Here is an 18,311-nt window from a genome sequence, read left to right on the forward strand (position 1 = left end):
CAGGACGTGACGTTAGAAGCTGTGTCCGCTGCCGCTGGTCACTCCACAACGGGACGTCACTGGTCTGTGCTGTGAGCTGCTCCAAGGCCCAGGGGAGCCTCGGAAGCCAGATGAAGGGAGAGGGGAAACCAGCCACAGTTGAGTCTGGAACCTGCCCTCTCTTTGGAAACTGGTTTCCCACTGGTTTTACAGCTTAAAGAGAAAGTACTAGGCAGTTTCAAAGGGGGAGACCACATTGATGTGTAAATACTTTGTCTCTGAAATTCATAAAAAATATTAAGGAAACTTTTTTGTTCAATGACTGTTACATACAAGATACTTACAAAAATAAGGTATTTGTGTCTCCTCTCAAGAACTCCTAGTGGACCTCACCGTCGAGTGTTCGGTACCATAACTTAGCGAAGAGCATCCAAGCCTGAGGTCGGTGTGGCAGGCAGGCATCTGTCCTGGAGGTGCTGGCAGGATGACTGCTGATGGGCGGGTTTCTCTGTGGGAGGGGATGGGAGGGGATGGGAGGGGATGGGAGGGGATGGATGGCTGCTGAACTGTGAGCCGGAGAGAGCGGCCCCGCCCCCGGCTCCCAGCTGGAGTGCTCCTGGTGTAGCCTTATTGGTTTGTTGTGGACAGGAACCTCCCAGTGTTGAGCTGTGAACTTTCCAAAGGGTGTTACGACTTATTGCTACTTTTTTGGATGTTCTGTTTTTTTCTTTAAGATTTCAAACCAGTGGTGCAAACTCTGGAAACAGCAGAACTGAGAGGAGATGCAGCGTGGAGCGCGTGGGGCTGGGGCTGGATTTGGACGTGCGGTTGGATGGGAAAGTCACTGTGCGTTGTCCTGGTTTCCTGCAGGTTGACGAAGCCCTTGTCGTTTGCTGACTGTGTTGGGGATGAGCTGCCGTGGGGCTGGGAAGCCGGGTTTGACCCCCAGATTGGTGTCTACTACATCGACCACATCAACAGTAAGTGTTCCTTTTCGGGAGAAGCGGCCATATGGGACAGTGCTTCCCCCCGCCCCCCCCCATCCGGAGCCATGCAAAAGAGGAGACCGTTCACAGACTGATATTCAACGGGACGTCCAATTTGGAGTTTGGGGCATGTGTGTAGAGGTGGGGTTTTGGGGGCAGAGAGAGAAAGGTGTCGTCTGTTTGTCTGCCCGCCCAGCAGGGAGTGAGTTTTCCTCAGTGCAGGGCTGGCGGCCTCTTGTCATGACCAATGCCCCTTCAGGCTGGGCTCCTCCTCTGGTCCTCGCCATGGCCCGAGGCGGTGCTGGCACGGTAAGGTCTAATGGCGCAGCTCTGTGTGTGTGTGAGGGTGTGTGTGTGTGAGTGTGTGTTTGAGGGTGACCAGCCGGGAAGCGCAGCTGAGGCTGTGGGAAGCCCTGCCCTGGTCTTGCCTCTGTTTCCTGAGTTCTTTGTGGTCGTGGGGGTGGTGGGGGGAAGCACCTCTCACTTTAAGAGCTTTTATGTCTGTCTCACCCCTGGCACGGCCAGGCTGGGCAGAGGACTTGCGCGGCCATGGCCGCTTTTAAACACGTGCTTGAAGGGTTTTATATGCTTACTTTATGTGTGTGTGTTTATATTTATAGTGAGCTGTTTACCTCTTGAAAATTTTGTTTAGATGGTGGCATATGACACTCACTGATACATATTTTGTTTATTTCACTTAGGAATAATTATTTTACTTTTATAGATTTTGAGACATACATGATGAGTTTATATTCTCTTACCTTATTCTCATAGGTCTGTTAAAATTCTATACAATATAGTTCATGTTGTACGTTAGGACTAACGTCACATGGGAATCACTTTAGCCGATGCCCGTTTATGCTGATGCCTTGCAGCTGCCCTGTGTAAACACGTGCAAGCTTTCGGAGCACGGAAAGCCCACGTGCACAGGGGGCCTCTTCGGAAGCTGAGGATGTTAGTAGGTGGAGTCTGTTCACAGCCCAGACCCGTGTGTGGGACTGTCCTTGCCCTGACTCCCTTGGGGCCTTTCCTTCTCCGGGCAAACCTTCATCTCCCAGGACGACTGACGGGAGCGCTCAGGGCGCCTGAACTCCAGCGGCTGGAGGCCCTGGGTGTGCGGCTGGCGGGGTTGGCGAGGCTTCGGGTCTCCCCGCGAGCCCACGCGAGGCTCCAGTAAAAGCCGGGTTGGGGTGAAGGTCGCCCTCCAGCGATTCCCACCGAAAGGAGGCGCTCCCCTGGGAGACAACCAAGGTCAGATAGTAAGACGACGCTCACCCCAGCCGGGCATCCGAGGAGGTGACTTTTATAGATTTTGAGACATACATGATTTTGAGAAGTGTGGCTGGTGAAGGTCCGCCTGCCCCGGGCACGCAGTCAGCACTGTGGTCCCTGAGCTGTGCCAGCAGGGCCGAGGGCCAGGCATGGCCAGGCTCGCAGGGAGAGGTGTGTCGGTTTCCCGTGAAACGCGGTGCTCCTGGCGGGAACAGCTCCACACAGAGGGTTCACACAAACACAGATGCCGCGTGTCCCTCTGCCTCCGCTCTTTTTATGTGATCAGGAGAAATGTCACTTCGTTATAGAGACGTTATCTCTCCCTAAAAGCTTCTGCAGATTCCATGAAGGATTCATAATTGTGAGCTTTAAAGTTAGCTTTTATTCTTGTATTTGTAATAACCCTTTCATGATACTATGTTATTGATTATTAATGATTGACATCCAAATGTTTTAATGTTATGGTGGAAGGGGTTAATTTTGTTAAAATTAAGTTCATTTTAAATGATCATAATTCATTTTTATGTCATTGCAAATAAACAAGGCAATGGAATGTCCGAAATGTATAACTATTTAAATCTCACTGTTATGCTTATTTTCTATCTATAAAAATTTAGCTTTTTTCTCCCCTTAAATAATTTGGGAAACCAGGAACAAACCTTCCTGTCTTGGTTCAACAGAAATAAGCTCTGTGGTACCAAAATGCGAACATTCATTCCCTCCTATCCCTCCACCACCTACATACAGACCTGGTTTCTGAGCCCCCTCCGGGCTCTGTCTTCTGTGTCAGTAGAAGAGGTGTCCTTCCCCCCGCACCCCAGACCCTCTTAGTAACTTTATACCCCAGCCTCCTCTCCTTGGTATCCTTACCAGTTATTTCCCGGTCTTGACATTTTCTCCACCATTTCTATATTCCTATTTCTAGTGGTTCTTTTGTCTTAGTATTTAAACACTGGAAACTCTCAACATAAAACCAAAACAAATAAAACAACCCCCCCTCTTCCTCCCTCCCTCCCTCCCTCCCTCCCTCCCTGCCTCCCTGCCTCCCGCTCACTCACACTCAAAACCATCTTTCAACCAGATGCCTTGCCCACTGGGGTCCTCTCTTTCCCCTTCGCCGTGAAACTTGCTGGAAGCCACCTCTACGGGGACTTCACTGCGTCCGTCGTCCACCCTCCTTTCACAGAAACTGCTCCTGCCAAGGTCCCCGAGCCCCACAGACGATGAGGTCCGGTCCCACCGTAGTCTCGTCTTCCTGGATCTGACGTCCCCGGCACTCTGGCTCCTTACTGCTTGGATTTCATGGCGCCGGTGTGGGCATTGTTTGACCTAGCTGGCTGTCCCTCCTCACCTGTGCCTGGGTGGGACTTCTGGAGCCGTCTCTGCTTGCGCCCTGCACATCTCCTTGGGCAATGACCTCCGGTACTTCCTGAGGCTGATGCTGACGAGCTGGTCTCGGAGGTCTTGCCCAGAGGACAGGTGCATCTGATGCCTCGGTAAGGCTCTGTGCAGTCCTCTTCCCTCAGGCCTGCATGTCCCTCTCCCGCCCGGCCCTGCCTGCCCCGCCTGCCTGGCACAGAGGGCACGCGGCTGTGCCCTGTGCCTCCTTGGCCTTCCTTTCATTGTTGGTGTTAGCCCCAAGCACTGTCTGCCCAGCCCCTGGGCCCTCCTCCCTCTTGGCCAACTGCCTCGTCCCTCTGAGGTCTGCCTGCCCAGGCCCGGTGCTTCCCGAAGGTCCCTCTAGTACCCAACCCTCCACCTCGCAGGTCCCCACCCACTTCTCATTGAGGTGCTGTCGTACCAGGTCCTTAGGGATTTTTAAAAGTCTCTCCTCATATTGGTTTAAATGACCTATTTGTGTGTTTCTCACTAAATTTTGTGAGCGTCTGGAGGCCAGTGACTGCATCTTTCTTTATCCGTGGGGCCCTGGTATAATGATAACCTCTGGCATGTTAGCGGGAGAAAGAGCTTATCGTTTCACTCACAGACGAAAAGCCTCTGGTTTGTTTTCGGAGACATTAAAGTGCATTTCAAGTATAACCTGTGCTTCGGAAAGCACCATTCGGAGTATTGAAAACCTTAGTTATCAGAATATCAGCTTCTAGGTCCCCCATGTTGCTTTAGTGCAGTGACGGTATCCCAGCGGCCTGAGGGACTTACTGGCCCCGAAGGGCCCAGATTACGCACAGACAGTGGTTCTCCCACTAATAGGACCTGCTGCATCAGCTCATTAATCTTACAGACAGTCCCGGGAGCAGCGAGGGAGCAAACGGTGTTATCGTCTCGTAACAGCTGTCCACACATATGTTGTGTCTTGACATTGTATAGTTTCAGCATTATTTCCTCTTTATTTTAATAAAAAATGAAATAGAGAACGTTTGGCTGTTTACTACTATTTCTGTGTACCACCATTAAATATCTGTAAGTAAAAGATTTGACCTTGGCAGTGATCGTGTAATAGGCCTGTGTTTTATGATGGAGTTCGCTTTTGAGTGGGTGAGGCGGTCGAGTGGGTATAGATATTGGTGGGGGAGGTTAACTAACCAGAAGGTAATCATGATATACTGTTTGTAAGGTTTTGATATTATTACTAAAATCAGAAGTAAATAGCTTTTTGGTAAGGTCAGAGTTCTACCCTCATTTTTTCTTTTCTTTAGTAATTGAGGTCTCATTTACATATAAGAAAATGCACAGATTTTAAGTGTGTTTTTCAGTGAAATTTGACAAGTGCCGTCCTAGTTAACATACCGAATGTGCTCACGACCTCAGTAAGTTCTTTCCTGCCCCCTTCCCATCGCCCACCCCCTCCAGTGCGGCCAGGTGTTCTAATTCCATCATCTCAGCTTAGTTTTACCTGGCCTAGAGCTTCATGCAAATGCAGTGTGTTTGATTTTGTGAATAGAGTCTTCACACGATGAAATGTATTTGATTTTGTGAATGGAGTCTTCATGCAACGTACTTTAAAGGATATACTTCTGAATACAATATCCTGGTTGAATATTTACAGTACACATATCTGACAAAGAACCCAGACCCGGAACCGATGACTAACTCCTGAAAATCAACATTAAAAAGACAACCCAACCTAAAAATGGGCAACAAACCTAGACACTCCCTCAACTCTCCTCTCGGTCATCTCCCCCTCCTTTCTGCTCCCCCGCAGCCTCTTTCCTGGTGTCTGGCTCGTATTTGGAGGCTCAGCCCGCCGCACTCCTCACTGCCTCCTAGGGCTGAGGATAAGCCGCCCGTCATGTGGATAATTCGCCCACCGTGCGGTCCTTCTGTGAGCCCCGAGTTCCCTCCTCAAGCCCCTGGCGTGTTATGACTCTGTAGAACCTGGCTCTGAGTGTTTTCCATCCTTTGTGGTTTTGGGGTGTTGTCAAGTGGGAGAGCTTGGGTGGTGTGTGCCTCTTCATCACCCCCAACTAGCTCCCTTGTGTTAGTGTCAGAACAGCAGGAGGGCCAGGCGTGATGAATGCTCCAGTGTAGATGATGCTCTTTGTGGAGTTGTTTTCCTTAGCCCAGGGGTGGGGGATGTATGAGACCTGCGAAATGGTTTGATCTGGCCCTGCCAAGGCATCCGCAGGTGGGACTCGAAATTCCACAAATCCAGGAGCTTTTTTCATAGCAACATACGTTTATACTAAGCGAATGAAGTTACAAATATCCAAATGGCCCTTGGCAGAGAAAAAGGTTCCCCACCCCTGCTCTAGGGGAAAGAAAATACATTAGGGGCCTGTCTATTTCATCTCTGTCTTATTTCATCCTTTATATTTTCCTAGGAGGATAGCCTGTTAAGGTATTTTATAAAGAAAAAATTTACAGCTGGTAGTGATGACTAACCATTGTTAGTGGTGTCACTCCTGTGTGAACATTCACAAATTTCACGGCTTGTCAAAGTCAGGGACTCTTCTCAGTGGCCCCTGTTCCTTCCGCAGGGGTGTGGAGGTGACACAGGCAGCCATGCCTTCGCCTGGAGCCTGCCCTCTTCCTACTTCACACTGTTCTTTCTCTCCTCAGTGCCTCCGACTCCTCTGGGAGTCCCTGTGTCCTGTCACTCCCCGTAGGTGGGCCTCCCCCTCTCGCCGCTGCCCTTCACCGCAGCAGGGCTCCCCCGGCCCTGACTACCCACACTACTTTCCCGTCTGATTTCTGGCTCTGATTCTCCGGGTGTCTTGGCAGACATTGTGGTTAAAACTTCAAAACAAACAGATGCAAAATGGGGTTCTTCAGTTTTCCCTTTAATGGTATGATTTGTTTTGAAATGTTATAATCCTCATGGTTACTGACTTGAAAAATGTAGAACCATCTTGTCAATCCTTGGTGATTTTTTTCTCTATTATATCATCTCAGATTTGGTCCTTCAGCCTTCTTTCCGCTGCCATTTTCCTAATTCACACCCTCATTACCTTGCCTTTTATTCTTTTCCCTTTAAAAAAAAATTTGTAAGAGGAATAGATGTGCATAGGCGAAAAGTAGAAAATGCAGGCGAGTAACAGAAAGTAAAATATTATCCATACTCACACAGCCTAGAGATAACTCAGTATCCTAAACCTGTTAGTGTGAATCCTTCTAGACTTTTCCATGTTCACACACACAGTTCTAAATATACCTCAAGTGGGATTGTATTATACATACGGTTTTATAAACTGCTTTTTCACTAAATGTACAATCTTCCATCAAAAAAACCGTCCGATCCATCCTATCAGCACCTCACATGTTTACGGGGCGCTCTTCCGCCGAGACCCTGCCCTGGCCTGCCCTGGTGCCTTCCCGTGGCTCACAGTGGCTCACACAGGAGTCTCCCTTCACCTGGGGTTAAGGAGCCTCAGGCTGGTCCCTGTTGGAGGAGGGGAAGTGAGGAAGGGCAGTGGAATGCGGACAGACGAACCTCCATCACAGGGGTGGAACAAAGGCTCCTGCCATCCCAAGGGGCAGCTGGCTGCTTAGGGAGGGGCGTGGGCCCCGGAATGCGCTAACCAGGCCCCAGAACCGGAGGATGGGGAACCAGAAGCTTCCGGGAAGAAGGAAGACCACAGCGGAGGCAAAGGCCTGGGGAGGCCACGGAAGGAAGGGCTGCCGAGGAAGGAAAGGAAGTCGGTGCCGCTGAGGGCGGGGAGGGGGCTGGAGAGAGCAGCAGGGCGGGGCCTGGGGGCCCTTGTCTGGGATCCGGCAAAGCCCTTGCAGGCACTGCCTGTGCCGGGGACCTTGTCCGTCCAGGAAACCCTGGTCTCTGAACTGCCCTGGCATTTACCCAGCTCCTCTCGAGGCTCTGACTCCCTCCTGCATAAGACGGCTCCGTGTTTTTAAAACCCACGCGTCACGGTGTCTTCCATGTAAGTTCTAGGAAGGAGGGGGGTGCCTGGCATCTTGTCTCCCCTGCTGCCTGTGGGGTGGTCAGCGATTGTAGAAACGGATCGTAAACAAACACAGCAGACAGTGTCCAAAAAGGAAGGTCGGAGAGTTGCTCCTGTTCATTTCATTCATTCTTCCTGAGCGCAGCGGAAGGAACAGAAACAGGCACGGCAGGCAGAAATCATATTCTTCCGAGAGTCGAACGTCATCTCCATGGTAAACTCTAACTCACAGAGGTGCTCCAGCTCCAACGTGTCACGTCTGTGTGGGTGCGAACTCCTCGGGGTACCTGGCGTTCACAGGAAGTCCTCTATTGCTCCTCTCATCCAGCGGCAACATGGACATTTTAATGCATTAGACTACAGTGAGCTCCCAAGGCCACCAGGTCTTACTAACAACAGAAAGACCACACTTGTATAATAGAGTTCTTGAATATTGACATTTAGTAAATATTCACAAGTCTGTTCGGCAAATGCAGCTGATGGAGACGGAGCCTTCCGCCATATGGAGCCTCCGGGTGCCCCTGGGCACGCTCTCCTGTCCGCGTTTGTGCTCTCAGTCTCCTGCGTGCCTGGTGCTGAAGCCAGGCTCCTGAGGGTTGCTGCTGCTTTTTAAAACCAGTGCTGCCGTTTACTACCGTGACTGTTGTCATAATCGCACCACGTTCACCGACATGCCAGTGTTGCGTGGCCGGGCAGCTATTGGCAGGTGTCTTACTCAAAGCATGCCAGTTCCCCGGTAAGTAGGGAAATGAGGAGAGAAAGCCCATAAAGATTCTGAGAGGAAACGGCGAGTACAAATCTTAGCATAACTATTACAACATAAACATTTCAAGTTTTCCACATACATTTCTTTCTTCTTAAAAAAATATATATTTTTATTGTTTTCAGAGAGGAAGGGAGGAGAGAGAGATAGAAATATCAGTGATGAGAGAGAATCATTGATTGGCTGCCTCCTGCACGCCCCCTACTGGGGATCGAGCCCACAACCCAGGCATGTGCCTGACCAGGAATCAAACTGTGACCTCCTGGTTCATAGGTCGATGTTCAACCACAGAGCCATGCTGCCTGGGCTTTCACGTACACTTTCCGTTTGCTGTCTCTTTATCTCATTCGTTTATTCTGTATCTCAATATAACAAATTACCCCAAAACTTAGTGGCTGAAGATACATTTATTATCTCCTGGTCGCTGTGGGTCAGGGATCCTAGCAGGACCTGGCTGGATCCTCTGGCTCCATCGTGCACGTGAGGCTCGAGGAGGTGGCCCAGGCACGGCCACAGGGGGTCTGCTCCCCACTCTCCCGCGTGTGGTTGGGCTCCCTTCCCTCCTGGCTGCTGGCCAGTGGCCCCGCATTCCTTGCCACGTGGGCCTCTCCACAGGACGGCTCAGAACCTGGCAGTTCCATTGGAGCAAAAAAGCCAAGAGCCAGGGAGAGCGCGAAAGCGAGATGGCATCACAGGCTGTGGAGCCTCATCTCTGTGGCGTCCCGTCCCTTAGTCTCTGTTGGGTTCACTAGAAACAGGTCAGGAGGTCTAGCCCTCCTGCAAGGGCGTGGGTACCAGGAGGGGACCATTACTACGGACCAGGTACGAAGCTTTCTATTTGTTAGAGGATGAGTTCTGTGTTTGAGTCAGGTTGCATTCATATAGATAACTATCGGAAGGGACTATAAATAGTACATGTTTGGATAACCAGAGGCCTGAGTTATAATGAACTAGAGACCTGGAGCATGAAATTCATGCACTTGGGAGAGGGGGGTCCCTCAGCCCGGCCTGTGCCCGCTCACAGTCCGAGAGCCCTCGGGGGATGACTGACTGACGGCTTAGGCCTAAAGCTGTCAGTTGGACATCCTTAGCACTGCTGCAGAGGAGGGAGAGGCTCCCGCCACCACCGCTGTGCTTACCAGCTGTGAGCCCGACTTCTGGCTGAGTGGCACTCCCCCTGTGGGAGTGCACTGACCACCAGGGGGCAGCTCCTGTATTGAGCATCTTCCCCCTAGTGGTCAGTGCGTGTCATAGCGACCGGTCGTTCCTCCATTTGGTTGATTTGCATATTAGCCTTTTACTGTAATGAATAGTTAAAAGGGAGACATTTAGGCCCTTATTGGCTGGTCTCTGCCTGTTCTCATTTCACCACGTGGCTGGGCTGCCCCTGCGGTGATGATGTCCTTAACTCTTGGCTGGAGGGGCTGTTCCTCCGGTCTCTTCTTTAGACATGGACTCTAGCCCGTTCCCCCCACAACTACATGAGATGTTCTCCTTTTGCAGATTGAAGCACTTACGTCTGTGAAGACGAGTGTTCAGAACACGTGCCCTTTAGAGAAAGCCCCCCTTGGTTAGCCAGCGACTGTGAAGCAGGGCCCAGGGCCGAGGCAGCACTTGCAGTCGTGTGGCTGACCCGGGCCACTTCCAGAGTCACCCCGGGCCTGTCCTGGCCCCAAGGGGACCCAGGCTGCTCAGCCGGAACTGCCTGAGTGCTGTCCCTCATCCCTGGACACCAGGTTCATCCCAGAGCCAGCGACCCGTGTGGTCACAGCAGATCACCTCGTGTCTGTGGGTTTTGACTCACTGCAGCCTTTGGGGTCAACCAGAAATTCCGAGTTGGGGCGAATTCAGGCTGGAGATGGGGTGTGCCACAAGACACTCCAGCAAACTGAGATCTTGATTTTTCATCCTGATTTGTCAAGAACAGGCTCTCATAGTCATACGATGGCCAGCCCGTACGACCCGCCTGTTCCGATTGTACCTGGATTTAACTTACAGAGTGACAACGCAGAGAGAATGCCATCCAAAAAAGTCATGTAACTTCCAGCTCCTGGAGAAGGGCATGCACACCACACAGGGCCAGGCGGGGAAGCGCCCGAGTCAGGACACAGAGGGGGCGGGGGCGAAGCGTGGGCCAGAGCTGACTGTGGTCCACGGGAGGAGGCGGGGAGGAGAGTGCGAGCAGGTTTCGGTGGGGAAGTAGTGGTTTCCTGGCGGAGCAGTGTGCCAGCTGGGCAGAGCACGGCGTTCAGCCTCGGCTGCTCATGGGATCTCTGGGGGCTCTGAAACCGCCCTGGCCGGGGCTCGACCCGCAGGCACTCCCACTGCCAGGGTTGAGCCCTCTCTGGACGATTCTAGAGCTCGGAGGTGTGGAAGCCAGAGCCGTGCCTCCCGTGTTCGCCTCCGACTGGGCCCAGGGGTTTCCTCCTTTGTTCGCATTTACATTTCTAAGCCACTGTGGAACGACTGTTTTTGTAAAATACAATAAAAATTATTTGAAAACTGGGTCAGGGAAGGAAATACAAACTGTAAGCCCCAGTATTATTAGAGTCAACAGACATACAGTAACTGTATAAAATGTTTAAAATTTCCCTCTTGGGGCCTATACTCATTGCCGTGGACACATGGCTGTTAAGAGCCGGGCGCAGGTCTGCAGAGCGGACCCTGAGCAGCGCTGATTGGAGGCAGCTTAGCATGGTGCATGGAAGCACGTGTGTGTGTGGAAGCGTGTGTGCGCGTGGAAGTGTGTGCCTGGGAAGGTGGGCGGGTTCAGGCCATGCAGGGCCGTGAATGCTGGCACAGATGGCTTTTTCTTCCTAGGGACTGGGAGCCGGGGAACTCTGAGAGGAAGGACCCCATCTCCGCTGTGGGCGTTTTTACTGTGACAATTGTGTCTGATGGATTCACAGGGACAATAAACTGTAGACAGGGACCTGAAAGGCGAGGCTGGTGGGGAGGGACTGGGCAAAATTAAACAAAAACTGTGTCCAATTCCTGTAGCAGTCCCTTCGCATATACTAATGAATTATTTAGAGGCTGTAAGAATTAAAGCTAGCCATTTTTTTAAAAACTTAAATAATAATAATAATAATAAAGCATAATTAGGTGCTAAAAAATGACCCACCCCATGTGCTTTCAGAAACCACACAGATTGAAGACCCCAGGAAGCAATGGAGGGGGGAGCAGGAGAAGATGCTCAAGGACTACCTCTCGGTGGCTCAGGACGCCCTGCAGACGCAGAAGGAGCTGTACCACGTGAAGGAGCAGAGGCTGGCCCTGGCCCTCGATGAATACGTGCGATTGAACGACGCCTATAAGGAGAAGTCAAGCTCCCACACAAGCTGTAAGTGCAGTGTGGCTGCTCACGGGAACCGGGGGCCAAACGGTAGCTGATGGGGGGCCACTGGGGCGCTGTGGGGCTTCCTCTGGGGTCCTGTTCCCTCTCGGCGGGGAGTGGGGCGGGCACACCGCAGACTTGTCAGTAAGGCCCCTCGGCCACGTTCCAGATGAAGTCTCCTCTGGGGATCACGTATTCTGTCTGTTTCTGTGCCCCCCCCCCCCCCCCCCCCCCGCCTGCTGGCCTTCTATTTATTTCTGAGTTCGTTGTACCCTTTCAGATGAAGGCAAGTCAGCAGCCCTGTTGCTACTCTTACACTATCTGTAGTGGGAGGAACTGGAGCCATTAGCTGGGATGACGTGTCCCTTGGCCACTGCGTTGACTTAGCTCTCCCTCATCTCCAGAACGGGGCGCCTGGGCTGGCCGTGCTGAAAGCAGCAGCACCGTGGGCTCAGAAGTCCCCTGAAATGATGGCTTTCTGGGAATACGAGCCTGGTAAACTGTATGTGCCACCAGGACCTCTAAGATTTTATTCACTGGGGTAAACCCAGAAAAAAACGAAGTACCAGGGTCTTTGTGACATGTGTCTTTCTTGAGGCTTTATTTTTAAATTATGAAGGTTTGAAGATTACTTTTTATATTTAGGTGTCTGATGCATGACAATAACGAAATGATAAAGTAAGTAAGTACCGGGGCAGCATGTGACTCCTGTTCTTAGTTTGTAAATTCTGAGCTGAGAACCGGTGATGCAGCCTTGCTTTTCTCTTCTCTCTTTGGAAAGTGTTCTCAGGATCCTCCTCGAGTACTAAGTACGATCCTGACATTTTGAAAGCGGAGATCTCCACCACGCGATTGAGGGTAAGATGTTTTATTGTGGCTCTAGAATTCCCAAAATTCACCCAAGAAGTAATTTTGATAGAAAACACAGGTTTATAATTAAAAATTGTAAATTTTTTATTGATTCATAAAATACACAGTATAGGGTTATGTATAGAATAGCACATCGGGTAAATGGCTTCCACGGCTTTGCTGGCACATATGCAAAGCCGTGGTCTTCATTGGTCTTCATTGTCCCTGCTCCTGGGCCATCATTGGTACTTGGTAATGCTTATCAAATTGAAGGGATTGAAATCAAAGGGCAACAGATATTAGAATCTGATTCAATAAACCAAGTAAAATTAGGCTTTTATTTTTTGTTGTTGTTGTTAATGCTCACGCAAAATTCAAATCTCGCGTGAATTTTGGGACACCCTATCCATGGAGCATCTGCGTAAACGCTGAAGGTGGGAAAGGCATTCGTGGTCGCCTGCCTTGTCCATCGAGTGCAGGAGCCTCCTCCGCGTACCCCCGACGGCTGGTGTTTCCTTCCGCCTTTGTTGGAACTGTTCCTGTGGTTGGGATGTCCTTGCTCCTGAGACCCAGTGCGTTCCATTGTCGGGCAGTTTTATGATTCGCAGTTAGTGTATCGAATCAAAACTGGAGTCTCGGTAACTTCCCTTCCCTTATTGTGCTGACGTGACTTCCAGAGCTGAGCCTTGTTGCCCTTTCATCAGATGTCCCGAATTTAAAGATGCCCATCTTCCGTCACCAGTCGCTTCTTTCTAGAACTGACTAGTCAACACTTCTCATGGGTTGTGTCCCCCCATCTTTACCCCGAATCTTTTTGACCAAACTGCTGTTAAGGCCAGAGCTTGTTCATCTTTGACTTTTAGAGTCATAAACACTGTTCACCACATCCATAAATCCATGTAACCTATGTCCTGAGATAGATTACTGCCGTGACCCCTCATGGCCGTCCTCCTTCTCTCTGAAGGTAACTGACCCATCAACACTGTAGGTCAGTTTTCTGGCTGCTTTGAACGTTGTGAAACGGGAATGCCACCATATATATTATTTGATGTCTTCTTTTGCTCAGCAACACTTTGAGATTCATTCACATAAACTTTCATTGCTGTCAAGCATTCCACCTTGGAGTACATACCATAAATTCTTTCTCTTCTACTGATGCGCATTACTGCTTATTCCAATTTCTGGTCATTAAAAACTGTGCCTTAACGTACATGTCTCCTATACATGCCCTTTGGGACACATACGTACACATTTTTCTTAATTATGCAACTAGAAATGAAATTGCTGTGTCAAAAAATATTTATAGCTTTCACTTTAGCAAATACTTACAAATGATTTGGGGCTTTCTTACTTTCTAACATTTGCTTTTAAAGCCCCAGATGACTTTCTGCGCATGGCTCTTGCCTGCAGCTCCTAGTTTTTGAATTTTGTGTTTTTATCAATCAGTTCAAAATATTTACTAACTTTTGTAACTTCTTTATGATTAGAGTCTGCTTAATTTTTAAATAGTTGGGAATAATCTTTCATTATTGATTTCAGCTTCATTCCACTGCATGTTTTTTAGTTCTAAAATTTCTATTTAATTGTTTGGATACTTGCCCAAATTCTGAACATTGATAAATAATTTTTTTAACAAAATAATCACACTTTTTCAGTTTCATGTCTTGATTAGGATAATACCTAGGTTTCTTATAGGTTGGATTCTTCAATATGGTCTGAAGAATGGTTTTGATTTGGGGTCAATATTTGACCTCTGACAGCTGCTTACTTTGTAGTAAGAGCCTTATGTATGACAACACATTAAGATGATTTAAGGTTTGGGATGATCTTGTCAGTTTTGCTTCTTGTAGGAAGACAGGGACGTACAATTTTAACTCAGTCAGGGCTTGTGCTATCTGAAATCCATGGAAGGAATATCCTCCGGTGAGGATTAACAAAAACAAAACAAAACAAAACAAAAAGCCAGTGTTTCTGTAGCTGGTTGGAGAGGAGGAAGCCAGATGTTCAAAGTGCAAGGAGCATCGAGGGCATGGTTTCTGTATTGAAGGTGGCTACACCCACAGGAAAAGGCCCTGAGAGGGACCTGCGCTACTTGCCAGGAAGGAAACCGAATCTCAGTCCCACCTGGACCCACAGGAACTGAATTCCGCCAACAGCCAGAATGTAGCTGAGAGCGGATTTTCCCCGTGAACCCCACGTGAGCGCTCGGCGTGGCCGACACCTCAGTTTCAGTTTTTGGGTACCTTGAACAGAGAACCAGCCAGACCTTTCTTGTGATCTATTAAATGAGTGTTATTTTAAGCTGCTAATTTTCTGATATTTTGTTCTATAGCAACAGAAAACTGGCTTAGCAGGCCACATATAGTTTCTGTCATAGGTTTTTCTTTTCACTTTTCTGAGAAAAGTAGTAAACACATGAAAACCATTCTTAACTCATAAGCCATAAAAAAATTAGGCCATAGGGTGGATTTGACCCACAAGCTATCATTTAATGATCCCTGCCATAGAATAACTACTAAGAAAACACAGAGGTATTACCAATAGTGGAGATAAAATGGAATTTTAAAAAATGTAGTCAATACAAAAGGAGGCAGGAATAGAAGTAGAAAGTATAAAAGAACATATGTGACAATTAGAAAATAAAGATAGTAAGATTTAAAACCAACTATGTCAATAATTACACTAAATATAAATGGTCTTAATCAGGGGTGGGCAAACTTTTTGACTCGAGGGCCACAATGGGTTCTTAAACTGGACCGGAGGGCCGGAACAAAAGCATGGATGGAGTGTTTGTGTGAACTAATATAAATTCAAAGTAAACATCATTACATAAAAGGGTATGGTCTTTTTTTTTTTTTTTTTTAGTTTTATTCATTTCAAATGGGCCGAATCCGGCCCGTGGGCCGTAGTTTGCCCACGGCTGGTCTAAATGCTTCAGTTAAAAGGTAGAGATTATCAGAATGGTTAAGATGAGAACCAACTCTATGATGGCTATAACAGATTTACTTTAAATATAAATACCCAGATAGGTTGAAAATTAAATGAATGAAAAAGACATACTATGAAAATACAAATGCAAGGAAAGTTGCACTTGACATATTAATATCAAAGTAAACTTTAGAACAAGGATATTACTAGAAATTTTCTACTAATAAAGTCAGTTCATCAAAGGACATAATGATATATACCCATAACCCTAAAGTGTTATACATAGAATAACAGAGCTTTAAATATCTGAAAAAGACCCATAGAACTGAAAGGAGAACTATAAATTTACAATTATAGTTGGATATATCAACACTCCTCTCTCCGTAATCGATAGAATATACAGACAAAATCAGCACAGTTGTTGAAATTGTGAACAATATCATCAACCAACCTAATGAAATGAACATGTGTAGAACATGCCACCTCAAAATAACAAAATACATATTATTTTCAGGTGCAGGTGGAGCACTTACAAAGGACGCCGCCCTCTAGGCTATGCTGAGTCCTATGGGAATGGACTGGTTTATTTGAATTGTGGAAATCTAGCATTGACTTTCCATGTTTTTATCTATTATTTGTACCTCAAGTAGCATATCTCATAAATGTTTCACATAATGTTTCTCATTGGCTTTGTGGGTTTTTTTTCCCTTTCTGTTGCTGGTGACTGAATTCATTCATTAGTCATCACAGGTGGCTCTGAGAGTACCTGAGATTCTGTTTGCCTCTATTCCTTAGTCAGGACAGAAATGTCTTCATTATCAATCCTGTGACTGTCGAGCTGACGTCTCGTTTCCGTTCAGGGTGAGGGTGTTCTGTTGAAGGTGATGTGGACGCAAGGGAAGAGAAGGCTCTTCGAGGAGCAGGTGGCAGGGGCCCTGTGCTGGCCTGCTGAGGGGCCCTGGCAAGACCGTAGAGAAAGGGTGCAGAGGGCGGAGGTCATCAGCTAAAGGCCGTCTGCTCACCCCGGCTTTACCGTTGCAGGGTTCGCTGTCGGGCAGACTTAGGAAACCTGCCTGTCTCGGGAGCCTTCCAGGATCCCACGTCTCTGGAATGTACTCTTTCCTTCATTGTCATCTTCTTTCTCCTTCTTCTGAAGTAAAACTTGTTACACTAGGGTTGTCAGAGACCTTATCACACTTAATCACACAACTTCCTGGCTTTCAGAAGCAGCTTGAAAATCGATTTGAAGTGCCAGTTGCTTCAGTGTAGTCAGCATGGAAGCAGGGGCTGTGAAAAGTCAGGCTCTCTTACCTCCACTTCAGTGTTCTGGGCTGTGAGGTTTGATTCTTGAGGAAAGGTCTGGGCAATTGGATGGTTGGCTGGGGCTGCAGGAAGTCTAGTACGTCAGGGGAGACAACACAGGCTCCAGGGCTGTGGGCTCTTCATGTCTTCCGTTGGGGTGGGATCTAGGAGTAAGGACGTTCCTAAACTAAAATAAGGGCCATAGATTTGTTTAGGTCATTTTGCTACAATCCCAGTTTGTCTTGGATCTTACAAGCACAGTGATGCCATTATAACTAAAACTGTTATAATTGTAGTTTTTTAAAAATTCTGCTGGATTCTAAGCTGCTCTCCGCTCTGCATGGTAGCACTGAAGTCCTCAGTGTCATATCTCTAGTCCAGACACTGCTGATGAGCTTCAAGTCCACGGGTTCCAATTGCCTTTGAAGTCTCGTGGGTCTCCGGGAAGTATCTTGAAGAAAATCCCTGATCTTTCCCCCGGATCTGGTCCCAGTCTTCAGGAAAGCACCTTCGTGCACCCAGCTGGCAAGTTAAGACCTTGGACGTGACCTTTGCCACATCTTCTCCCCCACCCACCACACCTGGTCCATCACCACGTCCTGTCGGTCTACCTCCACGATGTTCTTCCTCTGGGCTCTGCCTCTATGGCACTGCCCGTGCGCCAACCCCCAGTGCTGGTGCCTGGCCCCTGCTGGCCCCTCTGGTCCGCTCACCAGTCATCACAGTGACCTTCTAAAATCTTAAGCAGATCATCCTTTAAGATTCCTCCTTGATTCTTACTGTTCTTAGGATGAGAGTAGAAATCCTTCACGTGGCTGCAAGCCCTATGTAACCAGGCCTCCTTTTCCAGTCCCGCCTCATGTCACATGCTGCCTCTGGGCCCCAGAGGTTTGCTGAGCTCCTCCTCCCCCGGATGAGGGTTTGTCCCCAAGCTCTACCTTCTGAGAACCCTTCCCACCACAGGCAGGCCTGCCGAGCCTCAGCCTGACCATCACTTCCTCAGCAGGCTTTGTCTGGGACCTCAGACCACAGCAGGGCCCAAGCCCCTCTGTGTCCTGAAGTGTCCTGAACGTTCCCTCTATGTCCCTGTGGTAGCTGGTGAGATTCATCTCACTGGGTGATCCTGCTCGGTGTCTGGCTGCCCCATGGTTCTAGACCAGTGAGGGGGGTGAGAACAAAAGGGGGAGAGAGAAGTCATGGACATGGACATCAGTGTGGTGATGGCCGGGGCGGGGGGGGGGGGCAGTGGGAGGTGGAAGAGGGCAAAGGGGGCGGGGGGAAAGTTGTTGGAAAAAATAAAATTTAAAAAAACGACACCGTAGCAGCCATGAAAGTTTGGACAATTATAAAGTTTTGTTTGTTTGTTTTAAAGACCACTGAAGGTCAAGATTGTGTCTGTTCTGTTCACACAGCAGACCCAGGACCTGGCACCCAGTGGAGAGTCAATAAATATTTGTGGAATCGGTAGAATGAATAGGAAATAAAAGCCCCAAAGCACATGGAAATGATGTGTAACAGGATGCGCCTGAGACTCAGGC

The 18,311-nt window shown here is 48.8% G+C and overlaps 1 protein-coding gene across 2 annotated transcripts in view; it reads left to right on the forward strand.

The window, feature by feature from the left end:
• The window catches only part of WWC2 (WW and C2 domain containing 2), a 127,541-nt gene that overhangs the window by 64,264 nt on the left and 44,966 nt on the right, over positions 1-18,311 (forward strand). The window contains exons 2-4 of one of the 2 annotated variants that reach the window (XM_070408143.1): positions 850-959; positions 11,497-11,700; positions 12,476-12,552. In XM_070408143.1, the coding sequence (XP_070264244.1) occupies positions 850-959; positions 11,497-11,700; positions 12,476-12,552 (391 nt within the window). Of the gene's footprint in view, positions 1-849; positions 960-11,496; positions 11,701-12,339; positions 12,373-12,475; positions 12,553-18,311 lie in introns of those variants that run through there. The other variant, XM_070408144.1, reaches the window with a different exon arrangement.

This window comes from Myotis yumanensis, unplaced genomic scaffold (genome assembly GCF_028538775.1).
Source record: "Myotis yumanensis isolate MYYU_CA2020_CCGP unplaced genomic scaffold, mMyoYum1.0.hap1 SCAF_3, whole genome shotgun sequence".
Taxonomy (NCBI): Eukaryota; Metazoa; Chordata; class Mammalia; order Chiroptera; family Vespertilionidae; genus Myotis; species Myotis yumanensis.